Genomic DNA, 17,433 nt, shown 5'->3' on the forward strand with positions numbered 1-17,433 from the left:
TCGATTACTTTTATTATCATGATACTTAGTGAGTGTGTGTGTGAGTGTGAGTGTGTGAGTGTGTGAGCGAGTATGGTGTTACGCCGCTTTTAGCAATATTCCTGCCAGATCACGCGGCATCCGTTATACGAATCCTCTAATGTTACCCACTGAAGGTAACATTTGTTACTCAGTGGTGGCTAGGTTATTTCTAATTATTTCCAGTGGATCGCCGAAGACCCAGGTTCGATTCTCCACATGCGCACAATATATGAAGCCCATTTCAGGTGTTGTATGGTTAAATTACGGCGTAAAACCCAACTAACTCACTCACTCTTTCCCGTATCCATCATGAGCTGGATTACCTGTACCGCAAACTAGGCTTGTGATGAGGCACGATGTCATGAATCGGGTGGTGTGGGTGGGTGGCGTGTCAGTGACTCGGGTGCATGTGTCACCCACAACAATCACATCCACAGAAACAACGCCCAGCATTCCGATGATCTCATTTTCTCACTTCCTGTAAAATCACTCACGATTGACTTGATTGGACGAGACGCCACCCTATTTAGCGCCTCGTTCTGAATCTGTTTACTCACAAAGTTCAGAGTTCAGGTGGGAGCGTTATTGTGCATTCACGCGTTTCATCCTTCCAGTGGGACGAGCACAGCAATTCTTCTACAACCACCATGAAGGGGAACATGTTTGTAGCTGTGTTCATTGCGCTCTTATATGGTAAGCATTTCGTGATATTTCACACATATCGTGTTTTATGTGCAACGGTAACTTTACTTAATACTTCATGATCGGAGATTCTATCTTCTGAAACTCCACCTGCACAGATGATCGGCCGGGCATCCACCTGCTCGTCATAACGACGTATAAACATTTGAGTCATCAAAAATAGTTGAATGTACATGTCACTTCTTACATAAAAACGTATTTAAGAAATATACCTACCTGTGAATATATACTTTGTATTCATCAATACTTAACGCTGAAGCACTGCTTCCATGTAATTGTTGGACGCACCTACATAGAACTAGAACTAATGCCTGCACTAAACGTTCGTTTTAGTGGGACCTACAAACTAAGAGCCATTATGATACCCCTTGATATCAAATGCAGGTAGACCGTCGTGAGTTTTGACATGATCTGATCGAGAACCTTCAAGGACATGGCTAGATAAGTCATATTGTTAAGCATTTCAAGGACGCCCTTGAGCGTGCTTTTTTAAATGGTGACTATGACAACCTATTCACTTGACTGCACCAAATGCAGGGCAGTGTTACCGAAGACGAATGTATGCTTACATGCTTTCTCGGGCGCATTGGCTCAGTGCATTTAATTTCAGATCGTAATCACACACTGCTGAGATTTTACATTTTGAATGGTAACATCCCATGTGACTGCTTGACAATGCACATTGATTCAACATGATCTGTAATAAGTGTTAATTACATCTGAGAAACATTGTAGAAGAATATTAATGATAACAAGCTCATCTGTAAATCTAACCACTTGCATTTAGTAATTTGCATAATCGTTTTAAAGACCGATTCATAAATTCAAAGTTCATAATCTCTTTTAAAAACGATAACAATAACGTAAAAATTAGACTGATGCATCAAAGAAATCACACTGAAATACTACAAATTTTGTGGCAGTCAATATACCTATTTACAAATTATCTTATCAATACATTATTACCTAATTTCACCCCAACCTTCATCTTAATCCAAATCAAGCACCTCATTTCCCGGCACCACTCCCAAAATGCTACAACATGCTACGGTGTCACCTGTGTGAGCCTTTCTACATAGTGTGGGTAGAGGATGACGCCGTTGTCAGCTGTGTGGGCCTTTCTACAAGGTGTGGGTAGAGTATGGGTAGATGTTACGCCGTTTTCCGCAGTGAGGGCCTTTCTACAAGGTGTGGATAGAGGGTGACAACGTTGTCAGCTGTGTGGGCCTTTCTACAAGGTGTGGGTAGAGTGTTGGTAGAGGGTGATACCATTGTCAGCTGCGTGGGCCTTTCTACAAGGTGTGGATAGAGGGTGACAACGTTGTCAGCTGTGTGGGGCTTTCTATAAGGTGTGGGTAGAGTATGGGTAGAGAGTGATACCATTGTCAGCTGTGAGGGCCTTTAGTAGTATAGGGAATGGGGGTTCTGGATCACTTTCAAAAAAAGTCTCTACAACGCCTTATTTACTAACTAAGGCTTTGGTTGGGCCCTTAGCTCTTGCTACTATTACCCCTACTACACGTTTACCGTTTAACGTGTGTTGGTAGGAGGTAACACTGTGCCGTACGGTACGATCAATAATTCTTCTCTTACAAACCCCCTACCCGGCCCATCCCTCAAGTAGTATAAGTTAGGTTCGTCGGCTTTCATATCCACTTTATCTATGTTGTAAGTTTTGACTGACCATATAGGATCGGTGGCCCGCTTACGGCTATCACCCTCGTGTTCCCCCGGCTGGTACAGATACCTTACTAGGGCCCTATCTGGTATCTGTTTCTCTTTCCCACGCAATGGAGCGGCCGACTCTGCAACTATTGATTTTAGTTTGATAGCGTCTGCCGGTTTCTTACCGGTGAGACGGGTGACTTCATGGTTGATTGCCGACACCACCTTGGGTAACCTCGTGACCCATTCAGTCGATCGTTTTCCAGGGGTGGCCATCTCCCTAGCATACTGATGGCCAAACAAGCGCTCAGCCAAAGTCCTATTAAATCTCTCAACTATGGCTTGGCTGCGATGGGCTCTGGCCGTGCCATGCCTGACCTTTGTATCGTGTTTGGCTAGCAGTTGTGACATGGCACCCATGAACTCCCGTCCGGGGTCAACTTGCAGCTCTGTTGGCCACGTCAGCGGGCTGCGTTTGTATATGCGTTCGAATCCTCTGGCTACCTGGGCCGAATCTTTCGTGGTCAAGGGTTCGGCTTCCTTGTAACGACTGGCTACGTCCACTACGGTTAAGGCATACTTGTACCTCTTGTCGTGGGGTAGGAACAGTAGGTCTGCCTGGTGAACGCTATTAGGTATGTTAATACCGAACCTCCTTCTAGGCACGTAGCGTGGTGCCGGCAAATAGATCTGCCACAGGGCTTGTTTTTCAAGCCACGCTTTGGCTTCCTCCGGGGGTACTCGCGCTATTTTAGCTAGCTTATCTACTGCGCTAGCTCCTTTCCAGTACCCACGCGGGCTGTAGTAAATAGCCTCAAATTTTTTCATGTCCATACGCGTATGTGTTTATCCCATCAATAGCTATCCAACGTTTCGTGTCCATAGGCGACAGGGACGTCTTGTTTATAGTCAGTCCGTATATCTTATGTCCATCACTTCTAAGTGTGTTCATTTTATGCCTAAAGGTACAGGTCTTGAACAGGGCTTCCTTGAATCTGGCGTGTTTGATGTGTTGTTTCACCACATACTTCTTAACCCCCTTAGCCTTCCGGATCTCACTATTGTCGGCTTTCAGTATGGAGTACATCTTAGGTCTCAAACCTATGTACTCGGCTATGGGCGTGCCAGCACACTCGTCCTTCATCTTACCTAGGACCTTTTTATTTACCGTACTGTGTATGGTATGGGTCTTAGGGTAGTCGCTGGTGTCGTATAAATCGAGGTGTTTTTTCATGTCCTCGTACACGTCCTCGGTTCGAATTTCTAACAGCAGGGAATCCGTGTCAGTGTACAGCACTTCACACCTGTCGCCGTACTGTTTCTTGAGCTCGTTGTAGTAAAAGTCGTACATCAGGTGTTTGGATAAATTGAGGATGCTCATCCCCACGTAAACAGGCCGGTTGAATTTTATGTGGCTTTTCTTCATGTGTAGGGCAACCAGGTTGTCTGTGAATATCTTACTACGGTTGAATGCCGGACTGACTATCAATCTCCTGAGCTTGTCTTCCTCACTCGACCGAACCAGCTTCACGGTCACGCGTTTCCTCAGGTTCTCCATAGTCTTACCAAACACCGAGTTGTTCATGAGCTTGTAGAGATTTTTCTCAAAATCACTGGTGGTTTTTTTTCGTAGGTCTGTGTTCATTCTGATGTAGGGCTCCATCCATGGGCTCTGGTCGAACATGAGCACCCTGTGTATTTTGGTCAGCCTCATACCCAACGACAGGTACAGCTGTAGGTTGCGATAGTGAACGATGTACTTGGTCTTATTCATTAAGTTAGGAACGAGTTTTTCAACGTCTGTCACACGCCCACCTAACAAGTTATGTTGGTACTCAGACATCCAGTCTGGGTTAACCCTCATACGTTCGGGGGGCAGGGGGTAGCTGTTGTGTGATGTGTGTAATTCCTTGGTATACTCTAAGTCAACCTCGAGGATATACCCTTTGTTCGAATCTGGTGCAACCCCCATAACATCAACGTGGGGTACCCATTCGAATCCCCCTGTAGGTAGATACTGGCTCATGGCCCAGCCGTACAGGTTGTTTGCGTCGAGGTAGAGAATGTGATTGGTTGGCTTGTTAGGATCGTAACCTTTCACGTATTGATTATTTGCTTTCGCGTATCATTTGGATGCCATGGAAATCCCACCTCGCAAGCCTTTCTCAATGAATAGGTGCATGTCGTAATCTGTGAGCAATTCCAAATTAACTCCGGTCTTTTTAAGCAAGGCGTCCCACGACAGACCTGGGCAGTAGTATAGGGAATGACAGTTCTAAAACACTTTCAAGAAAAGTCTCTACAAAGCCTTATTTAGTAAATAAGGCTTTGGTTGGGCCCTTAGCTCTTGCTACTATTACCCCTACTACTTAACGTGTGTTGGAGGTAACACTGTGCTGTACGGTACGATCAATAATTCTTCTCTTACAAACCCCCTACCCGGCCCATCCCTCAAGTAGTATAAGTTAGGTTCGTCGGCTTTCATATCCACTTTATCTATGTTGTAAGTTTTGACTGACCATATAGGATCGGTGGCTCGCTTACGGCTATCACCCTCGTGTTCCCCCTACTACTTAACGTGTGTTGGAGGTAACACTGTGCCTATGTCACGTTTATATCAATGAAACAGTTTAACGTGAGCCGCCTACGATCTCTTTGGTGTTCATAATAAAGGCTTGCTGGGCTTTTTGTATCCCCTGTTCTATGTACTTTTTTTTCTCGTCCTCACTGATAGCAGACTTACGAGACTTGGATCGAATATCTTGTTTCATTCCGTTATATTTTTTGAGTTCAGAGAGGATTGAACGAAACTCCTCTTCGGAGATCTTACTATCAGAGAGTGCCGTGGAAATACGCTCACTCACTGTGTTCAGCTTTGCTTCGGCCAGAACCCTGATCTCGTCGTGTTTCAATGCCTTACGATGAAGTCTGCGTGATACTAACTTAAGCGCCAACCCTAACACCCCTGCCACCCCAGCTGTTATTTCAAAACCTAGCACTATAGGTGCGGCCACGATGGTAGCTAACAACCCAACGCCTGCCGCCCCTAGTCCCATGCTGGTTGCCATAAGGGTAGTGTCAGCCCCGTCCACGATATTGAAAGCTCTATTGTACTTTTTACATAGTGCTTTCCGCGTGTCACGGTCTTGTTCTAGTTGACGTTTCACATCACATAACTGCCTCAAGCGGAACCCATCTACGGTTTCCAGCGTCTTCGCTACTTCCTCTACGACTGGGTACAGACCCATCCTATAATGTATATTTTGAAAGATATTTTAATTGGGTTTCAGTTAAAAATCTATTAATGAATTTAAAGTCTATAAGTTCTAGACTATTAGTCAGGGTAATAGGTGAGAGGCTAATAGAATTTCCTGTTGTAATAGAAACCCCCAGGAGGCTTATTACGTGGTTTATAGGACCCGTGGTATCCTGTTGTATAACAATACGGCAATATTTGCCTTTGTGTATGCTAAACCAGCTCATTAACACCTCGGGTAAAATTTGGTGTACTATTGGGGGGTCTCCATTGTCTGAATACTCAAAGAAGACTTCTATGATGAGTGTGAAAGGGGGGAATATTATTTCAGGATTACTAAATGTTAATTTATTTTTGAAGAAAGACGTTAACCCATTTTTGCTAGTTCTTATTAATCCCCTCTCCGGAATGAAATCCCCGAGCCAGATACCGTTATTCCTAATCTTAGAGATACGCCCCAATTCAGTTAAAGTGATATAAGGTGAGGCGAGTGTTAAGTTGATCAACCATTTGGGCTCTTTAAAATCTGATAACGACATCCGTCTGTACACGTTGTCTTTGAATTGCAGGATGTATAATTCATCTTCCTCACCAGGCTGATCGAATCCCTCCGTATCTCCTAAGTCGTTAAGTGTAGTGTTGGGATGATGACTGGTCATTATTATACTATTACGATATAATTTCCAACTGGTTTTCTGATAATAATTCAGGGGTGAACTTCATACCCATGAAGTGTATGTTGTCAGGCAGGAAGATATTGGTTAGTGATATCTTGTTTTCCACGATCACGTTGACCCCCTGCAGACTGGTGTTGGAGTCGACACCCACCCGCACGTAAACGTTGCATACTTGATACTGGTGTCGTTTCACCCACCCGAGTTTGATCCCCTTCACGATCTCGATATTATTCCCCGATGGTTCCCCTAGGTAGACTTTGATGATCAGTGTTGAGTTTGCCGGTAGACTCTCTAGTATCTTGACCACGCCTTCGAATTCAGACACCAACTGCAATTTCACGTTTTGTATGGCCGGTTTACTCGATAGCATGTGGGCTGCTATAGTGTTGACTGGGCTGACGACTACGCTACGTCTCTGAGTTGGGACGTAAGCCACGAGCAGGGTTCCATTGTTCACGACTTTGTTTAGGTGGTTGTCTTTGTTATCCGTAAACACGTAAGGGGAGACGAGTCTAATATTGAGAAAGCAGTCGTCGTTATCGGGTAACAACACCCACTTGTTATCTTCGGTGAAGACGAGCATATATGGTTTGTTTTGGACGACGGTAGTGCTCTCAACATCGTCTAAGTCGAACAGTTTACCACCGAACGATGGGTATATTATCCAATTATTATCACCGGTGTTGACAAGGGCGTACTTAGTGTTGACTGTTGCTCTTGTGGTATCTATCATATCACTTAGGGTTCCACCAGAGGGGATTTCAACGCGTTTGTAAATGTTGTTTTTCAGTTGCAAGGCATACGATTTACCATCTACTCCGGGAGCGTCGAAACCGCGCGTGTCTCCGAGGTCGGAGATCCCGATATTGACGCATTTTTTCACTCCGGGTCCTTGTGCGCTGGTCATTTTACATGAAGCGTTAAGCTGAGGTATCCTATATTTACAGGATTATGATTTATATCTAACACCGATATTGTCAGCTCAGGTATGTTGCCCTGGGTTAATCTCTTATACTGCCGTGGTGAAAACGACTCGGTTCTACCGTCGTTGAATTTCTCAGTTTTCACCGGCACTGCTCTCAGTATAGTGGAAGGGTGACCTCCTTGAATGTTGTACGTTGTGCTCACCTGACCGAGATGAATGTACAGCTCTCGGTACGGTACTAGGTCGGGTAACTTCGTGCCTGTGACGGTTGTTGTTGGTTTTATCTCGTCAGGAGGCATACCGAGTATCCTCGCTAATGGTCGGCCGAGCCTCAAGGGGTTTCTTCCGTTGTTGATTAAAACCACTGTGCCGTTTGAGTCGTTCATCTTGAGTTCGGCTCCCAGGGGTTTGAAGACCTCATCGTTTAGAGAGCACACGCTGTAGTAGCCGTCAGTTATCTGGCTGCGAGTTCCACTAACGAACAGCTTATTGTTGCTGATATTGATGTTAGTCCATTGCGGTAGGTAGGTGATATCGCAGAGTGCGACTTCGAGTTGGCCTGACGTGTTATCGATCGCGTGCGTCAGCTGAACGGCCTCACCGCTCGTTATTCCTGGAAGTGTTATGTACATATTATAATATATAATTTATATATTATAATATGGATTTAGCACACTTGAAAATCGTGGTGAATGCAGATGGTACGGGGTTTAAAACAACCTTTATTGATATCTTTGAAAACTATATCGTGTCCGTTAATAACGCGCAGGCGGTGGTAAACTGGAATCAAAACCCAATGCAGTTTTGGCAGAACCAACTCAACTTTGCTGTGTGGTGTGCGACGACAGGGTCGGGTGTGACACCAGACTACGGTATAGACGAACTGAGTAAGGCGGTTATTTTGTTTCATATTTATTATCAAACGAGACGAATATTGAAGGAAATAAGTGCTCCTCTTCCCCAAGATAAAGCGTGGAGTATGACGAATAACCCCTATGATAGGCGCGCTTATGAACGTGTTTGTGGGGAGTTTGAGATTCCAACGAATAAAGACTTTCGCCTTCCTGGTGTGAACCATGGTCTCGGTATAGTTCTCGTGTACTTCTACAGGTCCGGAACATATTATGCCGGTTCTAAAGATGGTTCATACAACCCAAACCGGCATACATTTACAGGCCCCACAACGAATGAAAAGATCCATGTCAGCTGTATAAAGCAAACCAATCCTGATGCAGCCACAGCCTGGACTAAAATGATCTCAAAAACATCTAAAGAATTCACTCGTGCTGGTACAATACGCTTGAACGACTCGATTCGAACGTACGTGTGGGCGCTGTTGGGTGCGCAGTCGATGACGCGTTCCAACATCCTCGGTAAGGGAACTGCTTACGACGCTCAGAAACAGTTCGTTTCCAACGTTGATGATGCTATCAATTCTCCAGTTGATCTCCCGAGGGCCATCGACCGTTACCAAAATGTGTTAGAATACGCCAGATCGAAAGTCAATTACGTGTTCGGCGTGGGGTTGTACATGGCTCCGAGTGATATGCAACTGCGAATAAAAAAAGTGGTGGGTTATAACAACAAAATAGTCATAGCCACGGCGGGCCAAAAGTTGGGTATCAACCCCGATATTAACACCCCCTATATCCCACACATCCCACCACGTGAAAAGGGTATAGTGGCGCCACCCTCGGAGTCTAAAGTTCAACCAACACCACAGGAGGTGGCCCCCCATATTCAGACCTCCTATCAGCAGCATATTGATAATAAAACAGCCTTAGTGGTTGGTGGGGTAACTGTGGGACTTATTTGGTTAAAGATTTCTTAGCCGCTACGTACACCAGACCCGCCATGGCGACGATGGCTGCCCACAGGTTTTGACTGAGCCACATGGCAGTTTTAGACAGAGCGCTCAACAACCACGAGACGATGCTACCCAGGATGCCGGGAAGGGCTTCGGCGGCTTTACCAGCCAGTTTAGCTAGGCCTTCCCCGAGTTTTTTTATCCAGTCTTTAACACCCCCACCGCCACTTGGAGTTCCCCCGCCGGCAGGTGTGGGGGTTCCTCCCACCAGTGACACCACCAGGGTTGATATGATGAAACCCAATGCAGTCAGAATACTGGCGATGGTGATCCCTTGCTCCCGGAATAATATCCGAATCCTGTTGGCTAAAGTTGTATCCTCATTCAGTATTCTATCGATTGTTTCCCGAATACGACTGATCTGGGATCGAAGCTGTTCACGATTCGAGGAAGCGGATTCCAATTGTGTACGTCTCTTGTCTTCTAAATCGCGTAGTCGTTCATTGATACGGCGCTTCATATCATCGTTTTCAGTTTCGTTGAGTTTGGTTTTTTCCCTGGCGATGTGCTCGTCGATTTCGTTCAGTTTCCGCATGTTGTTCACGAGTTCTCCACGCACGCGTTTCACGGCTTCATCTAAGCCGCGCAGTTCCCTTACCGGAAAGTCAAACCCCGGTAACGGTTTGTCCCAGTAGGTGCTCAACAGTTTTTCTATGCTGTCCGAGGCTTCTGTAGCACGCTGTGGTGTCATTTCATCTCTAGTGGTGAGGTGGGATCTGGTAGCTTGCAGATCTTCTTTAACGACCTTAGGTATTGCACCACCGTAATCATTCATGTTTAGATTTGTACGGATAAATTCGACACCATGGCGGCTGGCTAGAGTTGACAAGGCCAGTGGTTTTTTATTGCTCTTGTTAAAGAGGTCAACCCCTGGGTCAGACTTAAGGCGTAGAACACCCTTTGTATCAATAAAAAAATTCTTATGGTATCGACCCTGTGGTTCAACGTAGTTTTTATCTCTTCTTAAACTTTCGTAATAATCATTTACCGTTGTTTCCAAGAGTTCTTGGTTCAATGGTGAACTAGTAAATGAGGTCTCCTGCTCATCGAATGCCTGGGCACTAGCGCCCGGCATCTCCGTCATATCTATGTCTTCATCCATTAGTATTAAAAATATATTTCTTTTATATAACAATGTACGGCAGAAAATTAGATCCTTTCAGAAGATTGAGAGAGCCATTAGGCGCCAGAGCCGTGCGCCAGTCAGTGACCATCACCAACAATCCCAGCAAGATAGACCAGAATCAAACTCTGCTGGTTAGATTTCCAAACCTTGGTGAGAATGACCTCATTGTACCAGGCACTGTTCGACTGGCGTTCAATATCACGTTGACCTCCGACAACGACAAACGCGAGCTAGTGCGGAACGTGGGTCGAGCTATCATCAAGAAAACGACCGTCAAGATCAGCGGTAACGAGGTGTTGAGCATCGACGACAGCGACGTGTTTCACTGCTACAAGGATCTCTGGAAAAGCGAGAGAGAACGAGTCAATGATGTGTACCAGGGCATCAGCAAATCAACCCGGTCGCGCATAGGATACGTCTTCACGCCAGACCAGCAAGACAAGCTATCGGACGGTGAAAAGGCCATCGCTCTAGCATACGGGAATCGATTCTGCGTGCCGCTCGACTTCGAGTTGCTCACGGGACACGCGCCGTTTTACCAGGCCGCGCTGGGTGATAGGCTCGAATACGAGCTCACGTTTAACGACTATAGCAAAGTAGTGCGTACGCCGAACGGTGATGAGGCCAGTTATGCCATAGACAACATCTCTCTGGAGTTCGACATGGTCACTAGCCCGGAGCTGGCCAGGCAGGTTCGAAGCCAGTACTCTGGGAAGATGGCTATCCTGTACGATCGCGTACTGAGGCATAGATCAGTCGTGCGAGATAAGAGCGACACTGTGTGGAATATCAACCTGAACGTTCCGGCGCGATCGATGAAAGGTATCCTGGTCGTCCCCGTGGAGGATTACGATCCATTCCGGAGGGACAGCGAGAAGTTTTTCAACCCCGAGATTGAAAAGGTGGAAGTGACCATCGAGGGCGTGCCCAACCAGCTGTTCAGTCATGGTATGAGACCACACCAGCAGTGGGATGAGATAAAAAAGCTACCAGTTGGGGACTACATAACAAAGGACCTGGACCTAGGCTCCGTGCAGATCGGTGAATACCTGACCACCAAGTACGCCCTATGGTTGGACATGCGATCCACGGATGATGATAAACTGCACGGTAGCGGGCGCCGTATAGATAACGGCAGCGAAGGGATAACTATCCAGATTACTAAGAAGGCTCAAACCGCTGGTAAGTTGAAATTATATCTGTACGTTATTATGGACGCGCAACTTAATATAGACAATGGGAGATTCGTGCAAGCCATCTACTGATGGGGGGTACCCCCCACACCCCCCAACAATAAACTGCCACAACTACCCACTGACCCACACTGCGCCATAGTGTGCGGGCAGACTGGCTGTGGGAAGACCGTTTTCGTGTTGGATATGTTGGAGGGTTACTACAAGGATGTGTTCGATAACATCGTTATCATGTGCCCTACTCTGAGCATGAATAAAACGTACGCGCGACCTTGGGTGATGACGGACCCGGACGTACACAAAATCGACCCTGGAACACGCCTGCATGACTGGTTGAAAGCTCTTCACGAGAAATTTAAAGGGGAACCGACGCTGTTCATACTGGACGACTGCAGCGCTAATCGCGAGATAACAAAAAAGAGAGACATGCTATCGTACCTGGCCTTCTCCGGCCGGCATGCAAATCACAGCGTCTGGGTGCTAACGCAGAAGTTCAACTCGGTGTTGAAAGACCTCAGGGAGCAGACGCGATGGGTGGCCTTATTTCACTGCAAGGACAGGGATTCGTTCGAGGAGTGTTTGAGAGAGAACGATGTGATGAGTAAATTAGAACGGGAACGGGTGAAGAAACAGCTCGCTGAAACTAAACACGCTAAGCTCGTTCTAAAAACCGACCAACCAGTAGCATATATAGTATGCTAAGCAAAGCTAAGCTAAAGCTAAGCAAAGCTAAGCAAAGCTAAGCAAAGCTATGATATTTGAAGTATTTATCGTGTGCAACTTAACCTTCATTTCTCTGTGTTTTGTCTGCATCGGGTATTATATAGTTAAAACTAAATCTTACTTGTTATATTATAAGATGGAGTGTGAGGAATTACTCGAACAATTGTCGTTGGAGGGTTCCCCCACTGTGGGGGATTCCCCCAAGCGAGAGAAACTGGTGGCGTTGGCTGTTGGCGGCAAAGCCAAACATTACTTTGGAGACTACACTCCGGATAAAATTCACAAAATGTCAGCCGAAGAAATCGATAAGCTGTACGCTAGATACGAGTCCCGGCTCGGAGCAGAAATGACAAAGACAATAGGATCGGCTATGACCCAGATATACACCGGTATTGTGTCACACTTCCTTCCCATTCCACCAGAGCGCCGACTTTACCTGTGGGAGGACCTAGATAAAGACCCTTTTATCGAACACGCCGTGAGCTCTATCAGCTGCGGGCTGTACCACAAATATGGTATGTTGTTGGCTCCAGTGACGGCGGCGATTATCACGGCAAAACATTGTCAATTTGAGAGAAAGAATAATAATAATAGTATAGATGGATGCTGCACAGGAACCAGTGGAGGTACCCCCAACAGTGGAGGAGACCCCTTCACAGGAACCAGTGAGGGAAGTGACCAGACAGAAGAATCCTAAGAGAGTAGCTGCCGGTAAAAAACGGTGGTGTAACCAACATAAAGTGACCAACCCCCGACTGTTGTTGGCTGTAGGCGTAACTGCTGCCTTGGCTATCTCGTGGTTATATACACGTGAGGGACGTGAGGTGGTACCTGAGGTGGTAACCCCCACTGTTGGGGGTGTGGGGGGTACCCCCACCGTCGACCCGCATATCATGTTATAATTTTAATATTTTATATCATATACATAATGTCTGAGGGGAAAACGTTCGTCAACGACGCATACCACGCCACAGTGGTAGCCAGTCTAGCCGTAGGGTACGCTCGGTTGACTAAAATGGTGCTTAAACAACCAACTATCAAGCTAGATTTCAACCTGCAGGATATGGGTATGCTCATAATGAACCTTGGTATGGCGATGGCCACAAAAGACATCCTAGTAAAACAAGGAATAATACCTGATAATATAATGAAATAAATATAGGGATGGCCACGATAGCTATGATGCTCGGTGGGGCGTTAGTGAATGCCCTGGCATTTTCCGGGAGTAATTTCCTCTTCTCGAAACTACGAGATGATCACGCGGCTGAAATACAGGAAGAAAGGAAGCGACACGATCTCGCTACTGAGAAATTACAAAGAGCACAGGACGAGTACGTTAAAAAACGCCTCCAGAGGATCGATTTTATTAACGAGCAACTCAAGCGTGAAAACCATGCCGTTCAAACATTCAACGATGTCGATGAAGCAATGAAAGAATACTATCTACTAACTGGTAAACAATTGGAACCGCTCAATAAACCCACACTCGCTCAGTACTACACACCATCCAAGGGACAAATGAATCGTGAACTGGGCTTCATAGTGTTGGGTATAGCAGCTACTGCGTTGGTTGCGAAGCAATTAAATTAAAATACCTATATAAGTAAACATGAGACCCGCTCCATACCGATGCGAATACATACTTATGGGGAAGACCGAGGCCTGTGGTAGGAAATGCAGGAATCAGGGGTTCTGTTGTTTCCATATGGGAAGCCCTAACTACACGTGTTCTGTGTGTGGTATCGGGGTTAAAGGACACTACTGTCTATGTAAAGCTCACGGAGCGAACGTAGTCAGACATCAACTCATCTACGAGAATAAAAAAGGCTACATAAAAGAACGTAGGCGACTGCTCAAGATAGACTCCAGTGCGTGAAAGGGTTACCTCCCCTTACTGTGAACCAATTAGACATTGGTTCTCTTAGGTGTAAACACGATGTCTACTGTAAGCGAGCTCAAGCGGGTCGCAAAACAGAGAGGTGTGATCGGGTATTCTAGAATGCGGAAGTCAGCATTGTTGAGATTACTAGGTTTAGAAGCCCCTCCTTCAGTAAAACAATTAAAAACTCAAGCAAAACAGCTTGGATACACGGGTTATTCAAACCTGGGGAGAGCCGGGTTAACCGCATTGTTATCACATGCCCCCGTAGCAAAACCTCCCACTGTAAAACAACTGAAAGCCGAGGCACACGATTTGGGTTTAGGCGGGTATTCCTGTATGAGAAAACCACAGCTTGTAGAATTATTACGAGAGAATAGAGCTATTGACCTACAGTTCGTGCGCACTGAGCGCGCTGTAGGCAACTATTTGAGAGGTTGGCGCATGCACGTTGATAGAAACATAGACATTACAGATATCAAGCCTCTGATAGCTGATAAGGTCAACCAGGAACTAAATAACTTAGGAAGTATCAAGTTTCAGATCACAGTGAAAATGTCACTCGATAAGCAGGTTGGGGGCCCCACAGGGGCCACTGAGTATGTTCAGCCTTACTTCCAAGGTCAACAAGAGGTCGCCACACATACAGAGACCATTGACGCATCAATCGATACCAGTTTTCAGCAGATACGAGAATACCTAGAACGCTACACACACTTGGGGTCCGGGTGGGCTGTAGATAAAATCGATAATGTCTATCTAGACATAGCTAACTATGTGCCGTTCAGAGGCGGGTCATACCTAGCCTTGCCTCCCTACTATAGGAACAAACATGCCATAGTAAACGTTAAGAATAGAGGAAACGATTGCCTGAGGTTAGCTATCAGGTCAGCCTTATTTCCAGCTGGCACTAATCCGAACAGGCCTTCTAATTATCCCCAAGACGATGGGCTCAACTGGGATGGTATAGATGAACCCACCCCCATATCCCAGATCACTAAAGTAGAAAAACAGAATAATCTGGCTATAAATGTCTTTGGGCACGAAGGTAACACAACAATAGTACACAGGGTCAGCCCGGTGAAGGATCGCCAAGTTATCAATATATTCATGATCCAACGAGGTGAAAAGTATCACTACACGTGGATAAAACATCTCAGCCGGTTGTTGCACGACCAGTCGAAACACGATGGGGAAAAACATTTTTGTGTACGATGCCTACACGGTTTCAGTCGAGCTGATTTATTAGAATCCCACCGGGAGGATTGCCAAGGTGTGGGGCAGACGACCATACGAGTCGACATGCCTAAGGAAAGTGACAATATCCTAAAATTCAGTAACCACAAGAATCAAATGTCTGTGCCTTATATTATATACGCCGACTTCGAAGCCTTAGTTGTGGGTGGGGATTCCACCAGTGATACCGCCGTCGAGGCTCCCTTCACCCACAAAACACAAGAGCATAAAGCCTGTTCGTTTGGATACATTGTCGTCCGTTGTGACGGGGAAACGAAAGCTCCGGTAGTATATAGGGGCCCTGACGCGGCTGAAAGGTTTCTAAAGTGTTTGCAGGAGGAAGAAAAAATTATTAGGAATACATTGTATAGAATCGCTCCCTTGCGTATGACCCGAGTCGACAGGCTAGCCCACGCTAGTAGCACTAACTGTCACGTGTGTGACTCACCACTTAACGGTGATTCGGTGAGAGATCACTGCCACATAACTGGTAAGTATAGAGGCGCCGCTCACAACGCGTGCAACCTCAAGCTTAAAATCAACCCTAAGACAATAAACATCCCCGTTGTATTTCACAACTTGAGAGGGTACGACTCACACTTGATCATGCAGGCCATCGCGAAAATCGATGGTAATATAACGTGCATCCCCAACAACATGGAGAGATACATCTCCTTCAGCTTAAACGGACTTAGGTTCATTGACTCGTTTCAGTTCCTCCTGTCGTTACTCGACAGTCTGGTCAAGGCCAACAATACCTTCCCTATCACCGATCGATACACAGACGCCGAGACTAGACCCCTGCTTATGAGGAAGGGTGTGTACCCCTATGAGTACATGGATAGTTGGGCCAAGTTCACCGAGACCAGACTACCCCCTATTGACTGCTTTTATAGCAAGCTGAATGAGGCGTCCGTCTCACGAGATGATTACTCGCACGCGACCAACGTATGGAATAAACTGGGTTGTAAGAACCTGGGTGATTATCACGACCTGTACTTGAGGACAGATGTACTGCTGTTAGCCGACGTGTTTGAAACGTTTAGGCGGACATGTTTCAAGCAGTATAAACTCGACCCCGCATGGTATTACACCAGCCCAGGTCTGTCGTGGGACGCCTTGCTTAAAAAGACCGGAGTTAATTTGGAATTGCTCACAGATTACGACATGCACCTATTCATTGAGAAAGGCTTGCGAGGTGGGATTTCCATGGCATCCAAACGATACGCGAAAGCAAATAATCAATACGTGAAAGGTTACGATCCTAACAAGCCAACCAATCACATTCTCTACCTTGACGCAAACAACCTGTACGGCTGGGCCATGAGCCAGTATCTACCTACAGGGGGATTCGAATGGGTACCCCACGTTGATGTTATGGGGGTTGCACCAGATTCAAACAAAGGGTATATCCTCGAGGTTGACTTAGAGTATACCAAGGAATTACACACATCACACAACAGCTACCCCCTGGCCCCCGAACGTATGAGGGTTAACCCAGACTGGATGTCTGAGTACCAACATAACTTGTCAGGTGGGCGTGTGACAGACGTTGAAAAACTCGTGCCTAACTTAATGAATAAGACCAAGTACATCGTTCACTATCGCAACCTACAGCTGTACCTGTCGTTGGGTATGAGGCTGGCCAAAATACACAGGGTGCTCATGTTCGACCAGAGCCCATGGATGGAGCCCTACATCAGAATGAACACAGACCTACGAAATAAAGCCACCAGTGATTTTGAGAAAAATCTCTACAAGCTCATGAACAACTCGGTGTTTGGTAAGACTATGGAGAACCTGAGGAAACGCATGACCGTGAAGCTGGTTCGGTCGAGTGAGGAAGACAAGCTCAGGAGATTGATAGCCAGTCCGGCATTCAACCGTAGTAAGATATTCACAGACAACCTGGTTGCCCTACACATGAAGAAAAGCCACATAAAATTCAACCGGCCTGTTTACGTGAGGATGAGCATCCTCGATTTATCCAAACACCTGATGTACGACTTTTACTACAACGAGCTCAAGAAACAGTACGGTGACAGGTGTGAAGTGCTGTACACTGACACGGATTCCCTGCTGATGGAGATTCGAACCGAGGACGTGTACGAGGACATGAAAAAACACCTCGATTTATACGACACCAGTGACTACCCTAAGACC

At 46.2% G+C, this 17,433-nt stretch overlaps 1 protein-coding gene across 2 annotated transcripts in view; it reads left to right on the forward strand.

The window, feature by feature from the left end:
* Positions 1 to 358: 358 nt before the first annotated feature.
* The window catches only part of LOC137297099 (uncharacterized), a 41,046-nt gene continuing 23,971 nt past the window's right edge, over positions 359 to 17,433 (forward strand). Inside the window, exon 1 of one of the 2 annotated variants that reach the window (XM_067829082.1) lies at positions 359 to 714. In XM_067829082.1, the coding sequence (XP_067685183.1) occupies positions 669 to 714 (46 nt within the window). In that variant the 5' untranslated portion in view covers positions 359 to 668. The remainder of the gene's footprint in view (positions 715 to 17,433) is intronic. The other variant, XM_067829083.1, reaches the window with a different exon arrangement.

This window comes from Haliotis asinina, chromosome 9 (assembly GCF_037392515.1).
Source record: "Haliotis asinina isolate JCU_RB_2024 chromosome 9, JCU_Hal_asi_v2, whole genome shotgun sequence".
Taxonomy (NCBI): Eukaryota; Metazoa; Mollusca; class Gastropoda; order Lepetellida; family Haliotidae; genus Haliotis; species Haliotis asinina.